The sequence below is a fragment of the Sebastes fasciatus genome, chromosome 23, assembly GCF_043250625.1.
Source record: "Sebastes fasciatus isolate fSebFas1 chromosome 23, fSebFas1.pri, whole genome shotgun sequence".
Taxonomy (NCBI): Eukaryota; Metazoa; Chordata; class Actinopteri; order Perciformes; family Sebastidae; genus Sebastes; species Sebastes fasciatus.
The window spans coordinates 5766486-5791597 of NC_133817.1; the positions used below are offsets into that span (position 1 = coordinate 5766486).

The 25112-nt window shown below is 40.3% G+C and overlaps 1 protein-coding gene across 2 annotated transcripts; it reads right to left on the reverse strand.

Moving 5' to 3' along the window:
• Positions 1 to 2453: 2453 nt before the first annotated feature.
• slc38a2 (solute carrier family 38 member 2) lies at positions 2454 to 15166 on the reverse strand. Of its 2 annotated transcripts, none has more exons than XM_074626479.1 (15): positions 14823 to 15166; positions 13366 to 13488; positions 12404 to 12485; positions 12188 to 12303; positions 9629 to 9795; positions 9212 to 9287; positions 7375 to 7457; positions 7132 to 7190; positions 6579 to 6746; positions 6381 to 6460; positions 6160 to 6260; positions 5261 to 5385; positions 5021 to 5165; positions 4823 to 4920; positions 2454 to 4416 (listed from the first exon to the last, which is right to left on the reverse strand). In XM_074626479.1, exons 2-15 carry the CDS (start codon positions 13485 to 13487, stop codon positions 4300 to 4302), a joined length of 1539 nt encoding a protein of 512 aa, XP_074482580.1. In that variant the 5' UTR covers position 13488; positions 14823 to 15166; the 3' UTR covers positions 2454 to 4299. The 2 variants fall into 2 exon arrangements, 1 of the variants encoding a protein (XP_074482580.1); XR_012592818.1 differs by lacking the exon at positions 2454 to 4416 and adding an exon at positions 4427 to 4550 and having other exon boundaries at positions 4721 to 4920.
• Positions 15167 to 25112: the final 9946 nt, after the last annotated feature.

Here is a 25112-nt window from a genome sequence, read left to right on the forward strand (position 1 = left end):
CACAGATGCTCGATCGGATTGAGATCTGGAGAATTTGGAGGCCGAGTCAACACCTCAAACTCGTCGCCATCCACATGATGTAAAAGAAAACATGATTCGTCAGACCGGGCCACCTTCCATTGTTCCATGGTCCAGTTCTGATGCTCATTGTAGGCGCTTTTGGCGGTGGACACAGGTCAGCACGGGGCAAACTGACCGGTCTGCGGCTACGCAGCCCCATACGCAACAACCTGCTCCTCACTGTGTGTTCTGACACCTTTATATCAGAACCAGCATTAACTTTTTTCAGCAGTTTGAGCTCCAGCAGCTCTTCTATCGGATCGGACAACACGGGCCAGCCTTCGCTCCTCACGTGCATCAATGAGCCTCGGGTCTGACCCTGTTGCCGGTTCACCGGTTTTCCTTCCTTGGACCACTTTTGGTAGGTCCTGACCACTGCAGACCGGGAACATCCCACAAGAGCTGCAGTTCTGGAGATGCTCTGACCCAGTCGTCTAGACAGCACTATGTGGCCCTTGTCAAAGTCGCTCACAAAAATGGGTCTCTTAGGGTTAATTATTGGATCTATTATTATTATTATTTTTAGATTTTGCGAACTTGTCTGTCAGAAACAGGGAACAACCAGTTACAGGTTGAAAGGTGCTTTATTTAAATAGGTTTAATATCTAGTATTCTTTATAAAGTCATGATGGATGGTTAACCTGGTTGTGCACGGCCTTAGAGCGCTAGAGAAATTAATGTGGTTGACTAGTTAAGGAGGTGGCAGAGAGACAATATATTAAAGATGGAACCAAATTAACCAGGTTTAGTCCATCTTTTATCAGAGTTCTATAAATATATATAAGATTTAATGTGTACGGGTTAAAAAAAGGTTAAAATGACCACTAGGGAGCAGCGTTGTCAAGAGAAAAGTGATGTTCATCCCAGGAGATAATGCTTCAATCCTCTGAACACCCACACAGGTGGTCAGCTGCTCAGGTTGAAGGTAGGTGGAGCTACGATTAGTTCACATATATTCATCTACCAATAAGAATGCTAAAGGTGTAATTTGTTCCGCCCCCCTAGTGTTTACTGCCCACACAGTCCTGAGCAGAGGTCTAATCAGCCAGGTTAACTGATAACACCCGTGTGGCTTTACCACTGATGAGATTCCTTTGGAGAATAATTACAACTCCACATTCATGACAGTTTATGTCACTTTATTTGTGGAAGGCACAGAGCAAATATTTGTTTTATACACTCGGAAATCTTTAGGATTTATCAGTTATTACTCTATGAAAAGGAAAAGTAAAGAGGAAGAAAAATTAGTGAGGATTTCTTAAGCATGAATGAATGAATGACATTTTATTTCAAACATAAAAATAAATAAAAACATACAAATTAATAAAAAACAAAACAAGAGTATTAGTGTCCGAAAAGGAGTAGGTAGAAGTAAAACATATATTTCCCTATACCCCTTTCTCACTTGTCCTCTATTAACTCATATATCATAGAATGATATATAATATATAATATATAAACTATCCCAGATTTATTTACATCCCAAATTAAATATATGAACAGCATCCCAAGTTTATTTACAACCCACAATATCCATCCGGAGTTCAAGAATAAATATAAACCAACCCTTAACGCAACTCTTCCTCATCCATATATTCAGAGTTTGTCTTTAGTATATTAAGTTTAATACAGGATGCCCAAAGCCATTATTAAAGGTGTAACATTGTTAGTGTATGTCTTCATGCGGAAATTGTAAACTACTTCAAATCAAAGAAGTATATGAAGAAAAAGGACATATTTCTTTTATTCTAAGAAGAAATTGAAAAGCATTTTCGCCTAAAAAGAGTTTTTATAACGCCCTGTAGTGTTCTTGCCTCTTCCTGCACTATGTATATTATTCATTAATTTTTTTGTTATGTTGTGTAGTCTTAAATTGTGCAAAATAAATAAACAAATAAACAAACATTATCCAGCACTATATCAATTTCTGCACTATATTCACATTTTTAATAATTCCGTATCTCAGTTGTTATCCTGCACTATATTCATTTTTAACATTTTATTCATCTGCTGTTATTTTTTTTAATATCTGGTATATTTTTTTATACTTACTTGTGTCTTTTTACTAATATGTTTGCACTATGGAACTGTGATGCTGGAAACTTGAATTTCCCTCAGGATCAATCAACGTTTACCGCCCTAAGAGGTGCAACAAAGCTACCTGGAAGATGGCAAACAATGAGTCTGTACACGCCCACACAGTCCTGAGAACAGGTCTAATCAGCCAGGTTAACTGAAAACACCTGTCATGACTGTTTCACAAATTGCTGAGCGACCGGCTGGTCGAGTCAAGTCAAGATGTAAATCCTCAAAAACCACATTCACAAACTCTTCTCAATCAAAAAGAAGAAAAGGACACAGAGGACACAAAGAAACACCAACATATGATCAGATAATTTTTTGTTATCTATTTTTAATTGGACATTATTTACAGGATATACATAATGTTTCACTGAAACAAGAGTGTAACACTGGTGGGCAAAGCCCTCTTTGCTCCTGAAGTCAAGAGATGGCTGACGTACTCTCCAACCAACATGTGCGTAACGAACATTTTGCTGATCCGGGGGGTTCGTGTTCAGGGGGGGGCCAAAAAACGGAAACAAGACTGCTGCCGCTGTATTTTAGTGGCTTCCACATGTAACACAGTTTTCACAGAATCAACACAGCAGGATAATTCAGTCAGTCTGAACAGAGATGAACAGTTGCAGCTCCAGTGTATTGGAGCCAATTCAATATCACAAATTCACCAGCTTTGGGGTTTTTTCGCTTTTGTTTTACAGCTCCAATGCATTATTGTAAAAAAAAAAAAAGTTCAAACAAAACAAAGCGTATATACAGTTGAACTCAATAGATATATATACATATATATATACATACAATATTATATAAATATAGTAAAATAGATTAAATTACATTGATTTCACGGTCTTCCATAAATAGATGTTGGACAATAACAGTTTGGTGATGTGTTAAGTTAGTGTTGGAAGCACAGTGCAACCGTCAGATGAGCGGTTCACGACTCGACGGGGAAAAACCGCGTCGAGCTATCAAGTTCTTTGTTGTGAAACATTTTTCGAAAGCAGAAAAACTGCGCAACTGCACGCAAAAAAAACACTCAAAAATATTGTGACAGATGCTCTCCTTAGCTTTCTCTGTTTGTCGTTTGGTTGTTGGTGTTTTTTAAGAGCACGCCTATCTTCGAGTTTTGTTTTTTTGCAAGTTTAACAGGTATATTACAACCACTGCGTGTGGTCAAATTCAAAGTATTCTCCCAGAAAAGAAAAAAAAATTAAGTTTCTCTGGAGGCTGATCGGCCTCCAGGACTCAAAGCAGTAGTGTCGTCGCTGAACGCGCTATTCCAACAAGATCTTCAGCAGGTTATAAAGAGTAAATACAGTTTCAAGAGAGTCCTCTTTGTGAGAGACTCTGCAGCTCCCAGTGTCAGGTTGGAAAAGGCAGGTTCTGTTGATTTTATATTGGGGGGTTTTACAAGGAAAAGCTGACACTATAAGCAAGGTAACAAAGCCTTGGTACGAATACTGAAAAGGCGGTGTAGTAGGCCTCGCCTGTGAATTATTTTTTTTGTCTCCACAAGTGTGCTGAACAGTAAGTGCTTTTTCAATATACAAAAATGCGTAACGAATACATTTTTGGCAAAAGTAAAAAAAAAAAAATGTTGGAAAGAACTTTAATGCGTCCTTGAGGATGAACTTTCAAGTCTGTTGCCTCTTCGTCAATCTTCGGGGAGATTTTCGCGCATGTTTCTCAGCAGGATTTTTTGTTGTTGCCGAGCTCTGAGGTCACAGCCACACACGTAACACCGTACCTGAGTGTAAACTGCATTTTTGAACTCTACGACTATGTCATCTCTGCTATGAGGCACCTTTCAAATATTTGTTTCCAGCTGTACCATAACTACAAAAAAGAACATAAAAAAAAAAAAATAACGAGCAAAAACGACAGTGAAAAAAAGTTACAATAAAAAGAGAAGAAACAAGTAAAACACCATCTTTGTGGCCTATAACAGCATACTGTACAAAGTTCGATACATTCTCTTGGAATGGCATGGTTTGTCGCTCGGAAAGTCAAAGCCGAGCATCAAGTGAGTTCTTGTGTTTGTTTTTTCTTCTTTTACATTAGGGGTTTTTAGATCTTTTGTTGGGTTGCACGGTCGTAGCGAGGTCCGAGAGCCGAGAGCCTCCTCGCTCGCTCCTCGGCTCAAGCAGGAGAGGCGGAGCTTTAGTGTCCGTCGGGGTGTTCGTCCGGGCTGGCTGTGGCGTTGTGGATCCAGTCCATGATGATGAGGGTCATACTGCCGGTCATGACCATGAAGCCCAATATCAAGAAGGCGGTGGCCTGGAGAGGAGAACGAGTTCACATTTAGCTAACGTGCAAATTTAAGGAAGAAAGCGACAATTTGCTTATTCGCGTTCTTGCCAAGAGTTAGATGATGTCATTCTCTGTGTTTATGTTCAATATAAGATGGTTAGCTTCGCATAAAATTGGCCAAGAAACAGTCACAATGATCAGAATCAATGATCTTTAAAGGTGCTGGTGGGTGAATTTTGTCTTTAGGCTATCTGTTTCTCTAAGTGGTGTCGGTCTCTGATCGAACTCTCAACAAGAAAAGTAAATAAATCTATTATCCAAAATGTTGCACTAATGCTTCAAAGTGACTTGAACAGTCTTAAAAAGCTTCTTTAAACGGTGTATTTTGGTGACAATTCTCAAATATACGTAGACGTAAGAACTAACTCCTTACCCCGATCTTTTGCACAGACTTCATGGACTCCTTCTTGACCAGTTTTAAGTAGAAAGCCGAGGGCAGGATGAAGATGAGCATGGCAGCAGCAGAGGCGCCTGTTTGAAGGGAAGAGATTTAGCAATTTTAGTCTCATTTTTAGTATTCGAATATGTTTTTTTTTTATGGCATTATCATTCACACATTAACACAACCCACCGATGAAGCCAAAAATGTCCCTGATGGTGGGGACGAAGATGACCAGGGTGTTGGTGCCGGCCAGCAGGACCATGGTGATGATGGTGTGGCGGATCCAGCTGAATTCCTTGGATGCGCACAGGAGCTGGTTGACGGAGGTGCGAATCTACGACGGACAGAGAGGTTGAATACATGAGCCACTGAATTCACCGCAGCAATAATAATAATTAATAACGTCAGCTCGACCTCTTTGACACTTACGGGGAAAAGCACCACGGGGACGGTGAGGGTGACGGCGGTCAGCACGGCAAGGCGGACGATCAGCAGGAGCACATCAGATTTGTAGACCTTGGAATAGGTGTGCAGCAGCTCAGGCTCAACGTGAACTGTGGAGAAAGAAAGACAGTACAGACCCTTTAGAGCTCAATTCACAAACGCGACATATCACGCATTCATAAAGACATTAGAGCATAACAGTTTATATTATTTGGTGTTTGCCTCAGTAAATATGTGAAACCTCCTCTGGCTACAAATGTGTTCAGAAGTATGTGAAACATTTTTCGACTTCTACAAAGTGCCGCACCCCTCTCTTTCTTTGAGTACTTGTATTACATTTGTTGCCTCCATTTAAACCGTCTTTTGTTGCAGTCGTCCTGAACAGGTTAGAACAGATGTCACAGTGATTTATCAATCTCTCTCTTTGTGCCCTGACTTAAACTGTGCACCAACCCCCACGTCAGGGTTTCTGCTGACGGAGGAGGAAGTCTTTTCTCGCTATCAAGGTCTTGTACAACCAGATGTTCCTGGCATGACAAACAGTAACGCAAACACTGGACAGCTGCGTCAGGTGGAGCGATACTCTTTATTTAATTTGGACGTGGATGCTTCGTGTCGTAACTTTGGACGGGGGCAATGACTGCTCGTAAACCCACGCTGGTACAATGAACTCTTTGTTGCTTTCTAAGTCATCTGTTCCTGAATAATTTTGGCATGTTTTTGATGCCATATATACGCCTCAAAATTACCTACGCCAAATTTAATAAGAAATTAAAAAAAACAGTTCAGGTAGATTACGGAATCAGCAACATGCCAAAACTGTTCCACCGTACGTATATTTATACATGCACATTCAATTTTTTTTATCTGTCAAAGAGACTCACTGTTGAAGGTCAGATATCCGAAGAGGGCAGCCAGCAGGTACATGATGAACATGGCCAGGAAGGACACGTTGGCAACACCCTGCATCTTTCGGTGGGATCGGCTGTTTAGGCGGGAGAAGAGGGGATGTTTAATTTAGTTTTTATGTAAAATGTGAGATCAAAAAAAGAAAGAAAACAGTCGTGTATGTTTGGGTGATGACGTGAAAGTAGCGCGCACTCACTCTTTAAGCTCCTCGTACATGGGCAGGATGGCGGGGTGGCACACGAAGGCGAAGGTCAGGATGGGAACGGCGTAGACGGTCTGGAAAAAACGAAAAACAAAAACAAATTTAACATTGATTCCCAAATATTCTACACAATTTTTTAGTTTTTTAAGTACAAATTTCAATCCTCTAGAAAGATGTTTGGCGTGTCATTACCTGAGAGTTGAAGACAAAGTATTTCGGCGTGCAAGCGTCCTCGCTGTAGTCCACGGCGGTGCTGTTCAGGTGGGCCAGGGTGGTGTTTATCATTTTGCTTATCGTTTCGTTCAGAGCGTTGATGTTCTCGGGGAGCGGGCACGGGATCTGGAACTTCTTGATGATCACCTGGAGGACAACAAGATTTTAGGGTTAATGTTTTGAGCTGACGTGCAGTAGATTTTTAAACGGATGTTGTTTTTCGTCTTTTCGAAACAGCATTACGGGAAACAAAACCCACACTTGAACGTCACTGTGAGAAATCTGTTTCAAGATCTCAAACCAGATCGTAAAAGATAACAATGTCGCAGCCAGGTTTCACTCGAACTTTCAAGTGTTTTATGACTGCAGCTATTATTGTTTTTCCCAGCAAGTAAATCCACCTCTTCTCCTGTGAGGGGAGCCACGGAAAAACTGTTCTCTGACTAAGACTCATCTGGCACAACAGGCTGGCTCATGTGCCAAAAGGGGGTGTGCATGTGAGGAATGAGGAAACAGGTGGGTTTGTACTCACCACAATCAGAAAGAACACCATGCAGAGCAGGGACAGACCACTAGTGTAACCAAGGTAACCTGAGGGGGGGCGAGCAAAAACAGAAACATGAGCTACTGTTTTTTTTTTACGAGATTTTAAAGCTGCAGAATGCTCCTTTGTTTCCCGTTTATGACTTCACTCCGAGTTGTGCAATATTTCTGAGAAAGTGCGTCACGACCTCTAAACAACCCTCCAGTTTTACAACAGACACACACTGCTTACCCAAGTTCCTGAGCAGCGACAGGGGCAGGATAATTACGACCGTCACCAGCAGTACCAGGTAGTCGCCGTTGGTGTACCATTCTCTGTAACGCAACAGGAACAAGAACAAGTTAGTGATACTGTTTTTAAGACCTTCATGAATTAAAGGTCCCATATCATGCTAATTTTCAGGTTCATATTTCTATTTTGTGTTTCTACTAGAACATGTTTACATGCTTTAATGTTCCAAAAAAACCTTTATTTTCGTCACACTGTCTGCCTGAATATACCCGTATTCACCCTCTGTCTGAAACGCTCCGTTTAAGCGAATTTCAATGGAATTAAAATAAATAAATAAATAAACTGGGACACAATAAATACAATCAAATAAATAAACCTGGCCACATTTAGAATGTTTACGTATAAAACTGTGTAATGGTCTAAATATTGTATATTTGTGACATCACAAAGTTACAGAAATCCTCGTTTAAAGGCACAGTTTCTGAATACGGGCTGTGTGTATTTCACCGTGGAGTTCGATACTTTCACAGTATTCATATAGCACTCAAACCTGCTTTATTATACAATATCCTTTAACTTCTCATTACATGACTGTCATATTAAAGGGGCATTCCACCATTTTCTTTAGTAGGCTATTTTGCAATGTTCGCTAGCACTACTGTGTCATATAAATGATAAAAAACACTTATTTCCCTATGCATCCTCATCTAATATTAACGTTGAAACAACGCCCTACGTCCCTTTCCAAGCTGAAGTCACACCGACTAACCAGCTAACCACTAATAAAGCACTAAAATTGGCTCCACTGTGCAGAAAACATCACATTAAATCCACTTTTCTGTCACAATCCAATCCTCTTTTTACATCTTTCAAGGCCTGATCAAACTCCTCTCCAGCATCTGACACAACCCGGGCTCGCGCAGGATGACTGCATCGCTCACAGAAATAGATTTCAACAAAGCAGCACTGAGGAGAGCCCCGACCACATCAATTTTTTAGACTTGAAGCGAGATCGCGGTGAGCTCACGCCGCGCTCCGTCTCGATGCGGCACCGGGCTGCTGCGTCTTCTAAAAGGGCTCTTTGAAGGGCCCGCTTGGATAGACTGAGGGAGCTCTGTCCACCGCTTTAAAACATCCAGACTCCCCCCGCCCCCCCGCACTCTCCTCCTCCAACAGAAGGACAAAGACGCTTCTTCCCTTTCTCCGACACTTCAAAAACAACAGCATGGAAGCCATTTTGCTTAGTGTGGCACTCCTGCTTACTTTTTCTGTTTTTTTTTTTTTTTTGTGCTAGAACACACAGCTTTCCAAAATCAGTTCTTTCACCAATTACTTGGAATCCTGACCCTGCAAACACGCCCTTTTAGGAAGTCTATATTGACATTTGGTTAATAGTTATGGCAGCAAATAATGGTCCGATTGTCCGATCTGAATCACCACCAAAATCTATTCCTTTGCCAGAGGCCGATCTGGATGATCTAATCACCGATTTCTTGGAAATCTGATCATCAAACCTCATTATTACTACATTCTTTAGTGTTTTCTGCACTAGATTTTCATATTTCTATGCTTGTTTCCTGTTTCTGCCAACTAAAATGAATCAATATGACATATGAAAACCAAAGAAGTGATTAAAGTAAAGCCTTAAATGTTTAAAAACTGAAACTTAAAGGTACCCTGTTGACTTTTTCACCACTACTAGTGCTATGGAGCAATGTTTTATGAGTGGTTCCGGGCACCTTTAACTTAAAGACACCTTTGTTTTCAACTTTTCAAGACCTTGCAGGTGATGAAATGTATTTTCAGAGATTGGAAACTAAAATGTTCGTTCACTCACCCATTGCTTTTTCCCATAAAGGATTCAATGACGATGGGCAGCTCGTATTTGACGATGTAGAGGTAGCTTGACATGGCTGTAAGGACAAACACTGAAGGTTAGTATATTTCCCTGTAAAGGAAGCCAAGTCATGCCCATGAGGGAGACTCCGCTGCCAAAATAGTGATGTCTAATATTTGGCGAGGGGCTGTGTGGATAAAAAAAAAAAGACATTCTTGTTGAATGACTCAAGTTTTTACTGGAAGCTGCCCTACGTTCCAGAAACCACACACTGGTTTCCATTCGGGGTCAAGATTTCTGTTTTCCTTTCTTAATTTTGTTCCACCCGTGCAGTCGGTTTAGACACAGAGGGGCAGTGTTGGTAGTGGAATAAACACACGGTGGATAAATAAAGAAAAGTGGTTCAGTCTCTCTCACCTCCGATGTTCTGCATGGTGATGGAGATGGAGGCGGCGAGTTTCCCCGGCATCCCGAAGGCTTTGTAACCCAGCTGCTCGTACACCAGTGCACCTCCTTCGTTGGCCGTCTTCAGCAGCAAGTGGACAGAATACAAGGAGAAGATGGCAACGGCCACGAGGAGAATCCTGTAAACAAGACGAGAGGGATCTTTAGCTGAATGTCGAATCGTGACCAAGAAGGAAATTACATGCAAAAAAGTCAATGACAAACTGGTCTTGATCGATGCTGAGGTGCTTTGCTGTTACTAATCTTTAGACTGAACACGTGTATTGAACACGGGGCCTTAAAGGCCAATTCAATGACAAATGTATTTTCGTGGCTGCGGCAAACAAACACATTGACATTTAGCTAACGGGAAAGTCACAGAAGACGTCTTACACCAGTGTACCCTTGTAATGTATGGAGGACGAAGCCTGACAAAATAAAAATTAAATGAATAAATAAATAAATGACTCGTTAAATAAATATATTATGTCATTAAATGTAGTCAAAATAATATAAAAAATAAATGTAGCCATTAATTAATTGATGATTGCTTCTTTATTTATTTATCTTTGTATTAATTCGCTTATACTCTTCTGTTTAATTTTTACTTTTATTTATTTATTTGTATTATTTTTTTATTTTTGCATTTATTTTTTATTTATTTATTTTTGTATTTATTTTATATTGCTTTTTAAATGCATGTATTTATTTATTATTTTTTTAAAATTTATTTCTACACGATTTTCCCTTTGCATTTCACCCCTTATTTATTTCCCCAAACTTATTTATTTCTGTATTCACAGCTCCGTACAGTGGGTCATCGGCCTGCTGCTGCTCCTCCCTGCTTATTTATTATTTATTATTTTGGCAGGTTTTGTCCTCCATAGTAAAATGAAATCTAATGAAGAAGAATCTGCCAGCAGGACGAGACGATTTCATATATTTTCTGCTTGCTTCAAGACCTCAACGTGCCAAGAAACTTCCTCAAGGAGTGGCCAATGAATAATTATCTCAAACTATCTTCAGTGTCAGCAATCAGAGGATTTTCACCAGATGGAAAATCATCCGATGTGACGAAAAGACCTGCATTCTCCCACGTTTTGTCGGCCTGATCAGCAAAGACCTTGAACGCCTGCAGGTTCTTTGTGAGTCACGAGCAGCATCAGCAGGGTTACAAAGGACGAAAGGTTTCCCTGTACGGGATCCTGTTAGCACCCTTGGACCGCTGCGGAGCCAGCAATATGTGCCGGGTATTAATAGTCCAGATGGAAATGTATCTCCATGCCATTTGGGGACCGTTTCCTCCCTGTATGTGACCGTCCAGCTGCTTTGAGCCTCTTTCTGGCCGCTCGCCTGCCTCTCGCTCTCTGACATCATAATGATTAAAACCTTATCGCTTTGCACCGTACAACAAATATATGCTTTGGATAACCTCTCATGGGGAGTTAAGTTTGTTCTACGAGAGGTTACTTAACTTTTTGTAACTGTAATTGCTGATGAGAAGAGCAACCAGACGGCGTTGCGAAATGCAAACAGACAAGCTGTCTTCCTGCGTATGGCAGGGCTCCGATTGGCCGGCTGCTGGGCTGACAGAGAGAGAGCCACGCCGTGACCTCTCCTGCGAGCGTACGTTTAGTTCTCAGTTTACATAACCCAAAGGCGGCCGGATTAGCTCGGCTAAGCCGCTTCTCCCGTCACTCTCTGTGTTTGTAGACTGACATGCAACTGCCATTTAGTGGCACCCAGAGTAATCTAGCAACCTACTATGAGAACATATATTCATATTCTCAGTTTACTGGTCTTTCTTTAGCTGGTTTCTGCATCCTGGGTGCTTCAGCTTGTGTCTCAGAGACAGTAAGATGATTTGGGGTGTTGTGTTGTGGCATCTTTTGACAGCTTTTCTTACGTTCGATTTGAGGAAAGGTGCTGTTATAAGTGGTGTTTTTTCCTCAGGAAACTGGGCTGAACTGACACTAATAAAAAATGAAGGGAGCTGAAAAGAAACGGCTTAAAATAAAAGGACATTGTGATCTCAAATTGCTCTGGATAACCAATAGGGGGAGCTCTCATCATAAAAAAACAAAGAACTTTCCCACTAAAAATGACTCTCTCTCTTCACAGTTTGATCTACAGCAAACAATGACAGCGAGTGCTTAAACTGCAAGCGATGACCATTTGTAAACTCTCGACCCCCGCTGTAATCTGCTGCTGCTGCTCAGGGTCAGGACACACTGCTGGCGGGAAAAAAGAAAAAGCCCTGCGGAGGCTCGGCACATCAATATCGAACCGCAACCTTGACGCAACAGACAAAACCACACCTGCTGCTGTTCGCCTCCGTCAGATCAAGATTATGAAAAACAAAACCATGCCCTCGTTTTCAAGTGGCGGTTTTCCTTTACTTTTAACCTCTTCCTCTTATGTTACAGTGTTGTTACCTCAAGACCTGACGTTGTTTTGCACTTGTTATTGCCTTGGCGTCACCACCATTTGTTAATCTCCATTTCAAAGTGAATAAAGGACGTCAAAACTTACACAAACAGGGCGATGCCAGTGTTGGCCATAGCGTAGGACAGACCCAGGATGCCGCTGCCCATGATGGCGTTGCCCAGGTTGAAGACGGACATGCCAAAGGAGGCATTGCCTTGGTGCTGTGGGAAAATAAAAGAAGGTCACGGTTAGATTAGGCAACAACAAAAATGACATGCAAAGCAAGATAAACGTGTCGGAGGAAGAGGGAGAGGCTCTTACATATTCAGTCTGATACTTCTTCTTGCCCAGGTTGTGTTCAGGGAGGAAGTTCTGACTCTCTGCTTCTATGTCAGAGTATTGGCTTTAAAAAGGAAGAAAAGACAGAAGAATTAATGCGTATACAGGACGTATAGTTCAAAATAAGGGCTGTTTTTTTTCTAATAGAGATGCAAAGTCCCACCCCATGGGACCTTATTTTGGAAACAATATGAATGGTAGTCAATGTAGAGAGACAAATATTTTTTTTATCCTGTTTGAATTGTGCCATTGATGATTTTGCAAGTCAAGAAAATCCGTAATTACATTTTCTTTTCTTTTTTTATGCTTTCTTTATTGAACTCGATGTTCATTTACAGAGGTACGAGTTATTAATAAGAAAGACTACACACCCTAAAAGTTGCGTAAGTGACGTCACTCTCGCTGAAGCTACCGTTATTGTGTGTTTGGTAAGCTAACGTTACAACGTTACAACGTTACAACGTTACAACGCTACAACAACGTTTTTATTTTATCAAATCTTTTTATCTTTTAAATCGACAAACATTATTATGTGTATTTCATGGCGCAATTTGACCGGATTAAAAAAAATATTTGTCCCTCGTTGTTGACTTCCAGTCATATTTTTTTACCAAAATAAGGGTCCACTGGAAAAGGCGGGGCTTCGCCTCTCTATATGTTGTTATTTTTTTCTTTTCTTTTTTTTTTTTGCACAATTTAAGACTATACAACATAACAAAATAAAACTAAATGAATAATATACAGTGCAGGAAGAGGCAAAAAACCCACTGGGCTTATCTGAAGCCTCCACCCAGAGACAAGATTAATGTAAAGAAATAATATGACCACATAATAGTGATAATGATTTAAAACTTCTGAACATCGTAACCAAACAACATTGTGAGTGGGAAAGAATAAAAAACATTTATATATTGATGAGATATTTATTTTAAAGCCGGTCTTACCCGCCCAGTGGGACCTTCTTGGGACAGTCCTGGTAGGTGTAGTCGTTGCTGTTGGTGCTGCTGCTGTCATCCTCCGGAGAGATGTTGAAACGGCTCATCTCAGTTCTGGCAGGCTGCTTCATGCTGAGGAGAGAAAAGCAAATTTAATTTATATATTTTTTTTAAACAATATTTTTATTGAATTTTACATATAGACATATATAAACATATATACATATACAGAAAGACTAACAATATTAATAATTAAATTATACAATGAGATGTTTAGTCATAATTTCATGTATTTCACATATCTAACAAAGAAAATAAAGAAAATAAAAGATAAGACTAAATAAATAAATACCTCAAAGAAGAACAACAACAAAAAACAACAACAAATTGAATTTATATTATTATCTGCGTCCTGCGTCTTTTATTTCTAGCAGTGCGCGTTCACGCTCCCCTTAGAATAATCAATATTACAGTGAGCAGGGCGGGAGCGCGCCTCATGAATCTCTGGTCATGTGACTTTTCTTTAGAGAGAGGAGGAGGGATGGAGGATGGGGGGAGAGAAGAAAGAAGGGAGGGGTGACGCACCGGCAGTGGAAAAATACCAGACCGGCATCCGAGTCCACCCAACTTCACCTCAGCCTCAGATGGAGACATTGAATGACACAAAAAAAAGCCGCAGTACACACGGCTGACTGTGCGCACATTTACCTCCAAAAATCATTTTAGAAGTGTATAAGGGTGTGTCATCAGCGTCTTAACGCACACACAGAACAGACATTGTATAAACCACAATAAGGTGACACTAAATCAAAAACATGTGGATATTAAATCTGTGATGTAATATATGTCTCTCTCTTGGCTGAATGGCACATGTGGAGTGCAAAGTCCATTTAATGACATTATTTCCATGGCCGGCTCCAAATGGAAACAATGGCACGTGTTGTCTCTTTATGGGCATGGCTTTCCATTTTGCGCAGAGTCTCGCGCTCAGAGGGGTTTGTGATTATTTCCTCTTTTTTTTTTTTTTGTCTGATGACACACAGAGCTGGGTTTACATTATTTCCTCACTCCACTTTCTCCATTGTGTTTCAATAATAATCACCTGTGTGGCAATGACAACCCTCCAGACAGGAGTCCGTCAAGCACTGCAGCATCACTGTCACATTATTTATTTATTTATGGTAAGACATAATGCATCAGGCCTCTCAGAAAAAAATAAAAAAATGTCTTGCTGTGCTTTAGAAATAGATCCACACACACACCCTAATAGAGCAGATTTAATACTGACTTAAAGGAGCTGGCAACATCCACTTTTCATTATCAAAACACAAACAAAAGATTTCTTTTTGTTTTTAAAAAAAGAAGCAAACCAAAAAAGTGTATCAAGCTTTTGAATTATCTTTCCAATACTGAGCCGCCTACATCCGGTAATTTACTGACAGTAAATGATGAGATGCCATTCTTACCTTGTTGAAGATGTGGCAGGATGCCTGTAAAATCCTTTCAGTAAAAAACACCAAATGTCCGGACGATTTCTTCACAAAAAGCCGACTGATCCTTGAGTGTATTTAGGTTTATTAAATTGAATTAGGTTTATTGACTAAATTGTCAGATGAATGGATAAAGGCCGATAGACTCAAAACACTATGGCTGAACCCTTTCAAGTCAAGTAATACTAAATAAAAAACACTCTGGGTAGAATAAACCGACAGACGCGTAAAAATCACAAGAAATTTTAAGATTTAAATCTGTTTAGAAGCCAAATTCCCAGAGATGCGGTGTGCGCTCGGAGAGAAAAGAGTGTTCTGCTGGAGGAGGGGTGGGGACTCACCCTTTTATAAAGATGAGCATTGCATCAGCCCAGACCTACAGGGAAGGAGGGTGGAGGAGGAGGAGGAGTGAGAGAGAGAGAGGAAGAGGAGGAGGAGTGGCCAGAGTGGTTTAAATGGAGGTGGAGACTTTTTACGCTCAGTGACGTGCCTTTGTGTACAAACAGAGCAATGACCTAGAGTCTCTCCCTCCTGGAAAACCACAGGAACCCTCTGGTACATTGTCATAATAGGTTTTAGCAAGGAAAGCCATAAATATACTACAATAATACCATTAAGTGTTCTGAAGTATTAGAATGTTCCAGTCATTCTTTAATCATGACGGGAACATCTAAGGTCACATTATGACTATTAAAGGATTAATCCTCGAGTTTAATACTCTGTGTGTCCCAGTTTATTTCCTGTTGCAGTGTACGAATATGAATGACGTAAGCTGACAAGCAAAGAATGTATATTGATAAGAAGGGAAAGTCTATTGTTCGTTCCATTGCCACGTCAGCGCCCAGCAAGTAAAGCTATACGCTTCCGCCCTTTTTGGACTGAAAGCGACGACTAACGGACGCCAGTTTAACGTCCGCCTACAAAGTGCCGTACAAAAGTAAAACAGAATAATTGGCCTGTGCTGAACAATAAAAAGATAAAAAATTAATAAATTAAAAAATTAAATATTATAAATATAACAAGCGTTTTCAGTCCAAAATTGCGGCAGTGGCTGTTGTCAGAAAACACCGGACTTTCGTCTCTTTGCTTTTAAGCTCTTTGCTGACAGGAAGTAAACATGGATAGATGTTACTGCTAAAACAGAATTACTATACTTATACTACTTGTACTACTACCTCTACTCATGCTACTTTTACTACATGTACTACTACTAATACTACGATTACTCATGCTACTTTTAGTACATGTACTACTACTAATACTACCATTACTCATGCTACTTTTACTACATGTACTACTACTAATACTACCATTACTCATGCTACTTTTACTACATGTACTACTACTAATACTACCATTACTCATGCTACTTTTACTACATGTACTACTACTAATACTACGATTACTCATGCTACTTTTAGTACATGTACTACTACTAATACTACGATTACTCATGCTACTTTTACTACATGTACTACTACTAATACTACCATTACTCATGCTACTTTTAGTACTTGTAGTACTATTACTGCCACTACTACCTTTACTCATACTACTGCTCGTACTTGTACTACTACTACCTTTACTCATACTACAGCTATAACTTCTACTATTACTACCTCTAGTACTTGTACTCAAAATGGCCTGTGTTGAACAATAAAATATTATAAATATAATAAGCGTTTTCAGTCCAAAATGGCGTCAAAACACACCGGACTTTCATCTCTTTGCTTCTACAGTCTTTGATGACAGGAGGTAAACATGGATCCAAGCCGTTGCCTAGCAATGCGATTCTGTTGAAGCGGTCTAAATAGACCAGAGTCCTGTCAGATGAACTCAAGTAGCCCTTCATCGACACCACCTGTCATGTTCCTTTGTTCATTTTCATTTCTCTACATTTTAATCTGGATGTTTTTTAACACTATTCATTATTTAAAAGTCATTTTTATGACTGGCAATCACTTCTACATTGTGATGTGTCTCTGTTTTCATATTTATTATTATAGCACATTGCTCTGAAGCAGAATAAGATCAGCATTCCCTCGCTGTAGACCTTGTGAAGGTGAAGTAGTGCAGGAGGTGAAGGGTCCTGGATCTGTCGCTCCAGATCAGAGAGTGTCAGCGGAGCTTCAAAGCAGACCTCCCTGTCTGAAGGAGATTACACACAAACGCTGTCATGTGACGGCGGTCATCCTGATCCTCATTCACACCGCCGGTCAGGTGTGTGGGAGGGAAATGTTCCACAGCTCTGGTTTCCAGTGTATTATTAATGCTGTGATGACTGAGAGCCGTACAGTGTGTTAATCATCAGTGCGACCTTTGAACTCATAAATATAGAACGGTGTCACCTCTACTGCAACAGGAAGTACAACAGGAAGTACACGGCAATGTTTACGTTTACTGTTAAAGGGTCAACAACACACCTACTGTTAATACTACAACCATTGTTACTGCTACTTCTCTGTCTTATTATCACCACTACTACTACTATACTACTACTAGACTGCTGCATATTACTGCTAAAACACAAATACTACTACTTGTACTTATACAAGCCACTACTACTATTACTATAACGACTACTATTCTACTACTACTACTTCTAGTACTTGTAATACTACTTTACTTTTAGTACTACTACTACTATACTACTGTTGTTGCTGCTAGACTGCTAGATATTACTGAATTACTGTATTAGAAGAACAGAATTACTACTACTTGTACTTATACAATCTACTACTATTATTACTAGTACTATTCTACTACTACTACTACTATTACTTCTAGTACTTGTACTACTACTACTACTACTACCTTCACTCATACTGCTGCTAGTACTAGTACTATTACTACCTTTACTCATATTACTGCTAGTACTTATACTACTACTACCTTTACTCTTACTACTGCTAGTACTTGTACTACTACTACCTTTACTCTTACTACTGCTAGTACTTGTACTACTACTACCTTTACTCTTACTACTGCTAGTACTTGTACTACTACTACCTTTACTAACACTACTGCTAGTACTTGTACTTCTACTACCTTTACTCATGCTGCTGCTAGTACTTGTACTACTACTACCTTTACTCTTACTACTGCTAGTACTTGTACTACTACTACCTTTACTAACACTACTGCTAGTACTTGTACTAGTATTTCCTTTACTCATGCTGCTGCTAGTACTTGTACTTCTACTACCTTTACTCATGCTGCTGCTAGTACTTGTACTACTACTACTACTTTTACTCATACTACTGCTAGTACTTGTACTAGTCCGATCTTTACTCTGATTAGTGCCCATGCTGCTACAGAGAGGTCAGGGGTCAGAGGTCAGAGGTCAGATGCAGAGTTCAGTGTTGTTATGAATGTTTGTCTCAGCTGGAGGTTAGATGTCAGCAGCTGACAGTAAAGACGATGTTTCTCCTCTCTGACACATTATGCAACATCATTAAGTCTTCACACCCTGAACTGCTTCACATAATGTCCGCGCTAATTTTGGCTTTTGTGACTGAGGGGAACAGTTTTGATGCAAAAGATGCAAATCAAACTGGAAAAGCTGGTTTCATGTTGTTGGCGGAGAGTAAACAAAGCTGTTAGTCATTCCGGTGTGGTGCACAGATCTGTTTGTTCTTTAAAAGTGTACATGTTTGTTCTGTTAAGTCACCTGAATATTTGTCATATCAAATAAAAATTCTTATATTTAAAATCACCTCATTGCATTCACAAACTCTCCACACAGTGTGCAGCTCACACACACACACTAGCATCCGCTCACTTGGCGTAAGGAAATGAATAATTCAAATGGCGACACATTCGCGAGTGAAAGGACACTTGTGTTGATTCTCTCACTCACTACTCCTCATAATCTCTCTGTCGCACACACACAAACACGCATTGTGCATTCCTCTGCCCTCAGCCACACATGAGTACGTTGGCGTGGGGCTCTCTCAGTGTAACGGGCCTTTGTTTGAGACTTTAGCTCGACCCCGGCAGATCTAAGACGGATCAGGAAACTGGAGCGAGGGGGCAAGGAGGCGCGAGGAGGGGACGCGGTCCGAAACACCGGTGCCCTGTTATACCCTATACACTACACACAGGCAGACAAAATACACAAATACAGGTGAATGGAAGGTGAAACAAGATGGCTAAAGGTCTTTGCACACCAAGTCCGTTTTTCTTTATCCATCATCCGACAAAAAACGTTATGCACAGAAACTTTGCACACTGAGTCCGATGCGTTTTATTATTCTATTCGTTGTGAAAATTCGCAGAATTAATTACGTATATGATGAATATGATCTATAGAGATGGCAGACGATTAGTTTAGCATCGCAAATAGACTGGCACCACGGAGAAACAGCTCGCCAACTCCCATAAAATTACAACTTTTATGTTTGGGCTACGGATTAAACTAATGAGATATATTAATCGGTGCTGGAAGGCAGATGTTTTAACTTTTGGGCGGAGCAGAGTAGAAACAGGTGAATGAAAGGTGAAACAAGATGGCTAAAGGTCTTTGCACACAAGGTCCGTATTTTTTTTAGTCCGTCATCCGATAAAAATTGCACACTGAGTCCAATGCGTTTTATTATTCTATTCATTCGACAATTCGACAATACTGAATTCATTACGTGGGTGCAACGGATAGCGCTAGTCCCAAATGGTGCTAATGAATGAATGACATTAGCAAGAAGCTATCGTTTAGCAGCGTAATCACTACAGTTTAATCTTTTGTGCATCATTTGTTTTGCTGTTTTGCAATCTATGCATCTCTGTGTTCTTTTATTTATTTATCGTAAAGTGCTTTGAGTTAGGAGACGAAGTGAATGTTTATCATGCTATTTTGTATGGCGACGTTTGCACGGACGGTGGCTCTGAGTGGTCAAACAACCCTCTTTTGACGGATGCGATCAAAAAGGCAGAAAATCAAACCTGTTCTGAAAACGAAAACGAAAGTTTCGGAGTCGTGCAAATGTGACACAACGTGAGGTCGTATTTATTTTTAAACGTGCAACAATTTTAGACGAGAAATACGGACTTGGTGTGCAACGGCCTTAACACCAAAACTACCCCCCCCCTGCTAGTGTCCTTTCAGCACTTCCATTACTACAACTCTGCTGTGTGTCTACAGGTTCGGGCCCTGCTGCTACTATAACTTACTACTTCAACTGCTGCATGAAGTACACGTAGTGCTGACTTCGTCATGTGGTGCCTCACAAGTACATTGAGAGCCGATTCTGAGAAGTTTAAGAAACAAGGCTCTCACTGTAACACCGTCGAGACCGAGGCTCTGTACTGTAGCATTTAAATGAGCTGCCTCTGTCTGTGAGCCCACAACAATGCTGCTCACTAAACTCGTATGGGTGTGTGTGCATGTGTTTGTGTGTGTGTGTGTTGAGGCTTGGCTTGAAAACAATTGCAAGTGGAATTTGTCTGCACACACCTTTGCAGAAAATGGTGGTAAATGCAGATGTAGATCGTTTCATTTATGGCACATCAGACACATCCTGTTTCATCGTAGAGAGAAACCACAGAGACGAGCAGAAACGTGGATACTAAAAGAGAAGGTTTTTGCTTTTATAAATATCCTTATCACACTTGTTAGTAAGTTTGGAGCGGTTTGTTCAAACTCTGGACTTTGTAGTGCACCCAAATATCCTGCCTAGAAAACACAAGTCTGCTGGTCCTTTCAGAAGAAGTGAAAAAGTCACCCAGCAGTTTTTGCATGTCAACCAGGAAGTTAGCATCGCCCTGGGTTCCCTCCACAAAAAGCCCAATGGGATTCTTCTGTTTGGTTTTGGATCATTGCAGAGGAACAAGCTCTGTGGCAAACAAACGTTTATGGTAATTACACGTTTTGTTCAGCGAGATAATCTCTGTAAATCTGTAAACACCGAGGCCTGACCATGAGCGCAAGTACACACAACGAGGCAGGACGAGCCAGCGAGATGACATTTAGTCGTCTCATTTAGCCACTTGTTAGCCTTTTTTTAAGACGTGTAAAGGCTTAAAAAATTCACACGTGGGATATTTACTGATGTTTTTTTTCCCCCCGTAGAACAAACAATCTCTTCAGTATGTGTTAACCAAAGACCTTATTTCAACATGTAACTAAAAACACATAAAAAAAACCCACTGACGTCCAGAGGAGGGAACCGGAAGTGCTAAAATGCAAACTCATAGGACTCATATCTATTACACATCATGTGTCTGTTTATACAGTGCTATGGGCTTTATGAACAGACACATGATATGTAATAGATATAGTAGTTCCTCATACTTGGAGAGTTGAGCGCAAAAGGAAATGATACTCTTACATAAGAACTGACGGAAGTGGGTCAAGATTTATTAATCTTGGAAAGATAACAGGTTTCCTAACTCAACTCACACAATGAGTGCTTGTGGCTTTAGTTTTTAAAGGAAGAGTTCGACATATTCGGGAATAAAGGTATTCGCTTCCTCGGCGAGAAGATGAAAAGATCGATACCACTCTCATGACCGTATGATGAATTTGGAGCGAGAGGGAGACGATTAGCTCACCCTCGCATAAAGACCGATACCAGGAAGCAGCTAGCTTATTTAAAACCACAACTTTTTTTTGTGTCTGCGTGTACGGAGTAAACTAATGAGATATGTTCTCCTCAGTGAGCTTTACATAGATAGATCGACTTGATTAGGCTTAGGCAACAAACTACTTAGTTAGGTTTAGGAAAAGATCGCGGTTTTGGTTTAGTGGCGTAACTTAAGTACTGAAGTTATACGACAAATAAATCAATTACGTGTATTACAAACAAATTAATTTCGTGCTGACCATCACGAAAATTGTTTTGAAATTCGTGTTTATGCACACAAATCGGTACATAACATTTTGTGAGTTTCACGAACTGCTGTGATGACGGGGCTGTAGAGACATGAGAGTGTTCACCTAAAGTAAAAAAACAAACAAACAATATTAAAACCTGTCAAAGTAAACTTTTCTCTCTCATGTTTTCTCATTATTTGCAGGGATGTGGTTCTAACGTTTACATCCCGAAGGCAAAAGTGAAAGTTCAGGCCTCCTAGAACAGGATCAGCAACTTTTGTATGCGTTACCTGAGGCTAGTTGAACTGGTTTGAGGCTACTGGTTTGTTGTGGTTCCTGGTTGTGTCTGTGGTTTATTTTGTCTACTTTAAAACCATTGCACAACATCTTCTCCGGCACATTGCATACTCTGATACCATATACATATACAGCATGAATATGCAGTATATGTAGTGTAGCTTATTTTCTTAAAAACACATTTTGAATCAACCACAATGCCCAATTTTACCTTTAGCAGCTCTAGGCGGGGTTACTTTCGTATTCATTGTTTAGTACATGGTGTTTGTTGTGCCTATCAGCTCCACCCACCTTCCACCTGAGCAGAGGAGTAATCATCTAGTAATAAATGTTAATTCAGTGGAATACCTTCAGTCACTCTGACAGCACTGCCAGCGTAGGAGGGACTTTCAGCTCATTGTTTTGGTTTAACCGCCTGCAATTTTAATATTTGGTTCAGTCCAATCTCACCAAATGGCCTATTAATGACCTGGTAATTTGTAAGTCGTTTTGCGTGCAATGACAACACCGTTCTTACTTTTGGCGTGTCATTTCACGCCATGTAGTCAGTACTGACTGCAATGCAAACGCATCCACGTGAATATGCTACGCTAGTGACGTAGAATAAAAAGTGAGAAAGACTGCTTACAGTGGGTGGGTCCAACAAACACAGGACTTTTAACCCGGGAGACCGGTGTTCGCGTCCCAAAGTGTTGATGAGTTATTTTAGAATTGTGTTCCTTTCTTCTGTTAAGTTACGTTTACGTACGTATTTTCGATGTTTTTCCTAAACCTATAAGTGGTTTTATTTCCTAAACCTAGTTACCGACCGCTTCACAGTTATGACGTGGTGTTCAATGACACACCAAAAGCCGTTTCACAACGTTAATCCGGTGGCATGAAATGACACAACGTGATAATAACGAGTTAATGCAAATTCGTTTTAACGCCACTAATTTCTTCAACGCATTAATAAAACTTGTGATTTTCCGGTTGCAACAGGCTCACTTTTAAAGCCAGATTGAAGATACTGGCATCATATGAATACTAGAAAACCAAAGGAATCCATTGGTACCAACGCCCCAAACAAATAGTCAAGTCAGCAACACTGACACACTGACAGCTGTTGTTGCCTGTTGAGCTGCAGTTTGCCATGTTATGATTTGAGCATATTTTTGTTATGCTAAATGCAGTACCTGTGAGGGTTTCTGGACAATATTTGTCATTGTTTTGTGTTGTTAGTTGATTTCCAATAATAAATATATACAGACATTTGCATAAAGCAATCATATTTGTGTGATTGTGTGATTAATTTGCGATTAACTATGGACAATAATGCGATTGAACCTACAATGATTGTACCTGATCACCCTGACCCCAAAGCTAATCACCTCCTCGGTACCTTAAGTAAACCCGTTGCCCGTTGCCCAAAGAAAACCTCTCAGGACATCATATTTAACTGTACCGGTCTCCCACCGAGCCCCCCTCCTGTGTCCAGACCAGATCGCTAACACCCCCCCAGCCTACACTTATTAACTTTTCATTTTTCCTGTCTTTACAGTGGGGATTTTCTTGCTCCTACAACCTTACTCACCCCGTCCCCACTGTGTTCTTGGAACCGTTAACCTCTAAGAAGGATCTTTATTACACTACAGACGGATAACTTTTCCTTTTTTTTTTTTCTCCAGAGGAGGAGATCTCATGATCAGCCTCGCTTTATTAGGAAAATAAAGGTCGTTGGGTTTTTTCTCCACTGGATCTAGGTGTGAACAAAAAGTTAATGCAAAGATCAGTAGGGGTCAAATGTGTCAGGGGTAACTGGGTTATTTCCACTACGAGAGAAGAGTAAGGGATAAGCTGAGCTGGAGACACTGGTGTTCATGAGCCACCAGGGAAAAAACACGTTGTTCCTGTGGAGCCAACAATTAGGAGCATTTTGGTCCTTTCCAGTTGTGATTTTACGAAGAAGATATGCATTGTAAAACTGTTTTTCCATCTTACATCCCTTGTTTTATATGTGGGTGTGTGTGTCCTTTTTTGTTGGGCATCGGGTGCGTGAATGCAACCGCCATTTGACGCTAGCGACACAAAAGGAGGCTGGTGGCCATCAGACTGAAAAGCAAACAAAGTCGCCAAAGAGGAAGTGAGTTATCTTTTGGAAACCTTGTCATGTCGCTCACACACACACACACACAGAAGCACAGTTGATCCTGATCGGACGTGAGGCCTGCGACAGCATCGGGGGCCACTACGTAAACACGCCTTAGCTAAACACGACCTCCTAACACAGTGGGAAAACTAACAGGGTCTATCACTGGATTCTCTCTGCACAGTTTGGATTGAGCTCCAGCAGATTTACCTTAAATGTCACAATCACAGTTTAATTTTTCCCAGACAAGATTCCCATGCCAGGCAGGTTTCTTTATTATGCACTTTGCAAAAACTGGTGCCAGCCTTTAGTGTTTTAATATCCTACCAAACTTTCAACTTTGCACCAGAAATAAATCAGGAACTGAATGTCCCTTTCATGCATTGCTGTTTTAATTCTGACATCATCTGATGAAGCGTGCTCGCCTACGATCTGGAGGGAATTTTGTGTCAACAACATTTGGTACCGCAAACTCAACCTCGTTAGTTCCTGGATTGTCTGAAAGCATGTTCCTTTGGTGGATACTGTCCAGCCCAGTCTCCTAAACATTACGTTCCCATACAACAAAACTGCGTTGTGAATTATTTTTTAAGGGGAAATTTTGATTATGTTTGTTTTTGACATATTACAAATACGTTTCTAATGATGGTCCGCGGAAGTCCACGTAGGGAGGAGGTCAAGCTGGTAGATCAGGGTCAAACAAACACAGGACTTTCAACCAAGAGACTGCTGTTTGTGTGAAACCAAAAGTCAACTTTCACTTATTTTAATTTACGTCTGTAGCTTAACCTAACCAAGTTTTTTTTGCATTTTTGTTTTGTTTCAATTTTCGTAGTCATTTTAAGCCAAACTATGTTTTTTTTTTACTAAACCTAACAACGTACTTTTGTTGCATTTTTTTGTTTTGTTTTGTTTCAGTTTTGTAGTAGTTTTAAGCCAAACTATGTTCTTTTACTCAACCTAGTATTTTTGTTTTATGTTGTTTCGATTTCAAAGTCATTATAAGCCAAACCATTATGTTTTTTTTTTACTA

Coding starts and splice junctions, on each gene's coding strand:
- slc38a2 (XM_074626479.1), bottom strand. CDS start 13,487: ATGAAGCAGCCTGCCAGAACTGAGATGAGCCGTTTCAACATCTCTCCG. Junction 7,191..7,374: donor GTCGCTGCTCAGGAACTTGG/GTAAGCAGTGTG, acceptor GCCCCCCCTCAG/GTTACCTTGGTTACACTAGT. Junction 4,417..4,822: donor AGTCTGTGCAAAAGATCGGG/GTAAGGAGTTAG, acceptor TCTCCTCTCCAG/GCCACCGCCTTCTTGATATT.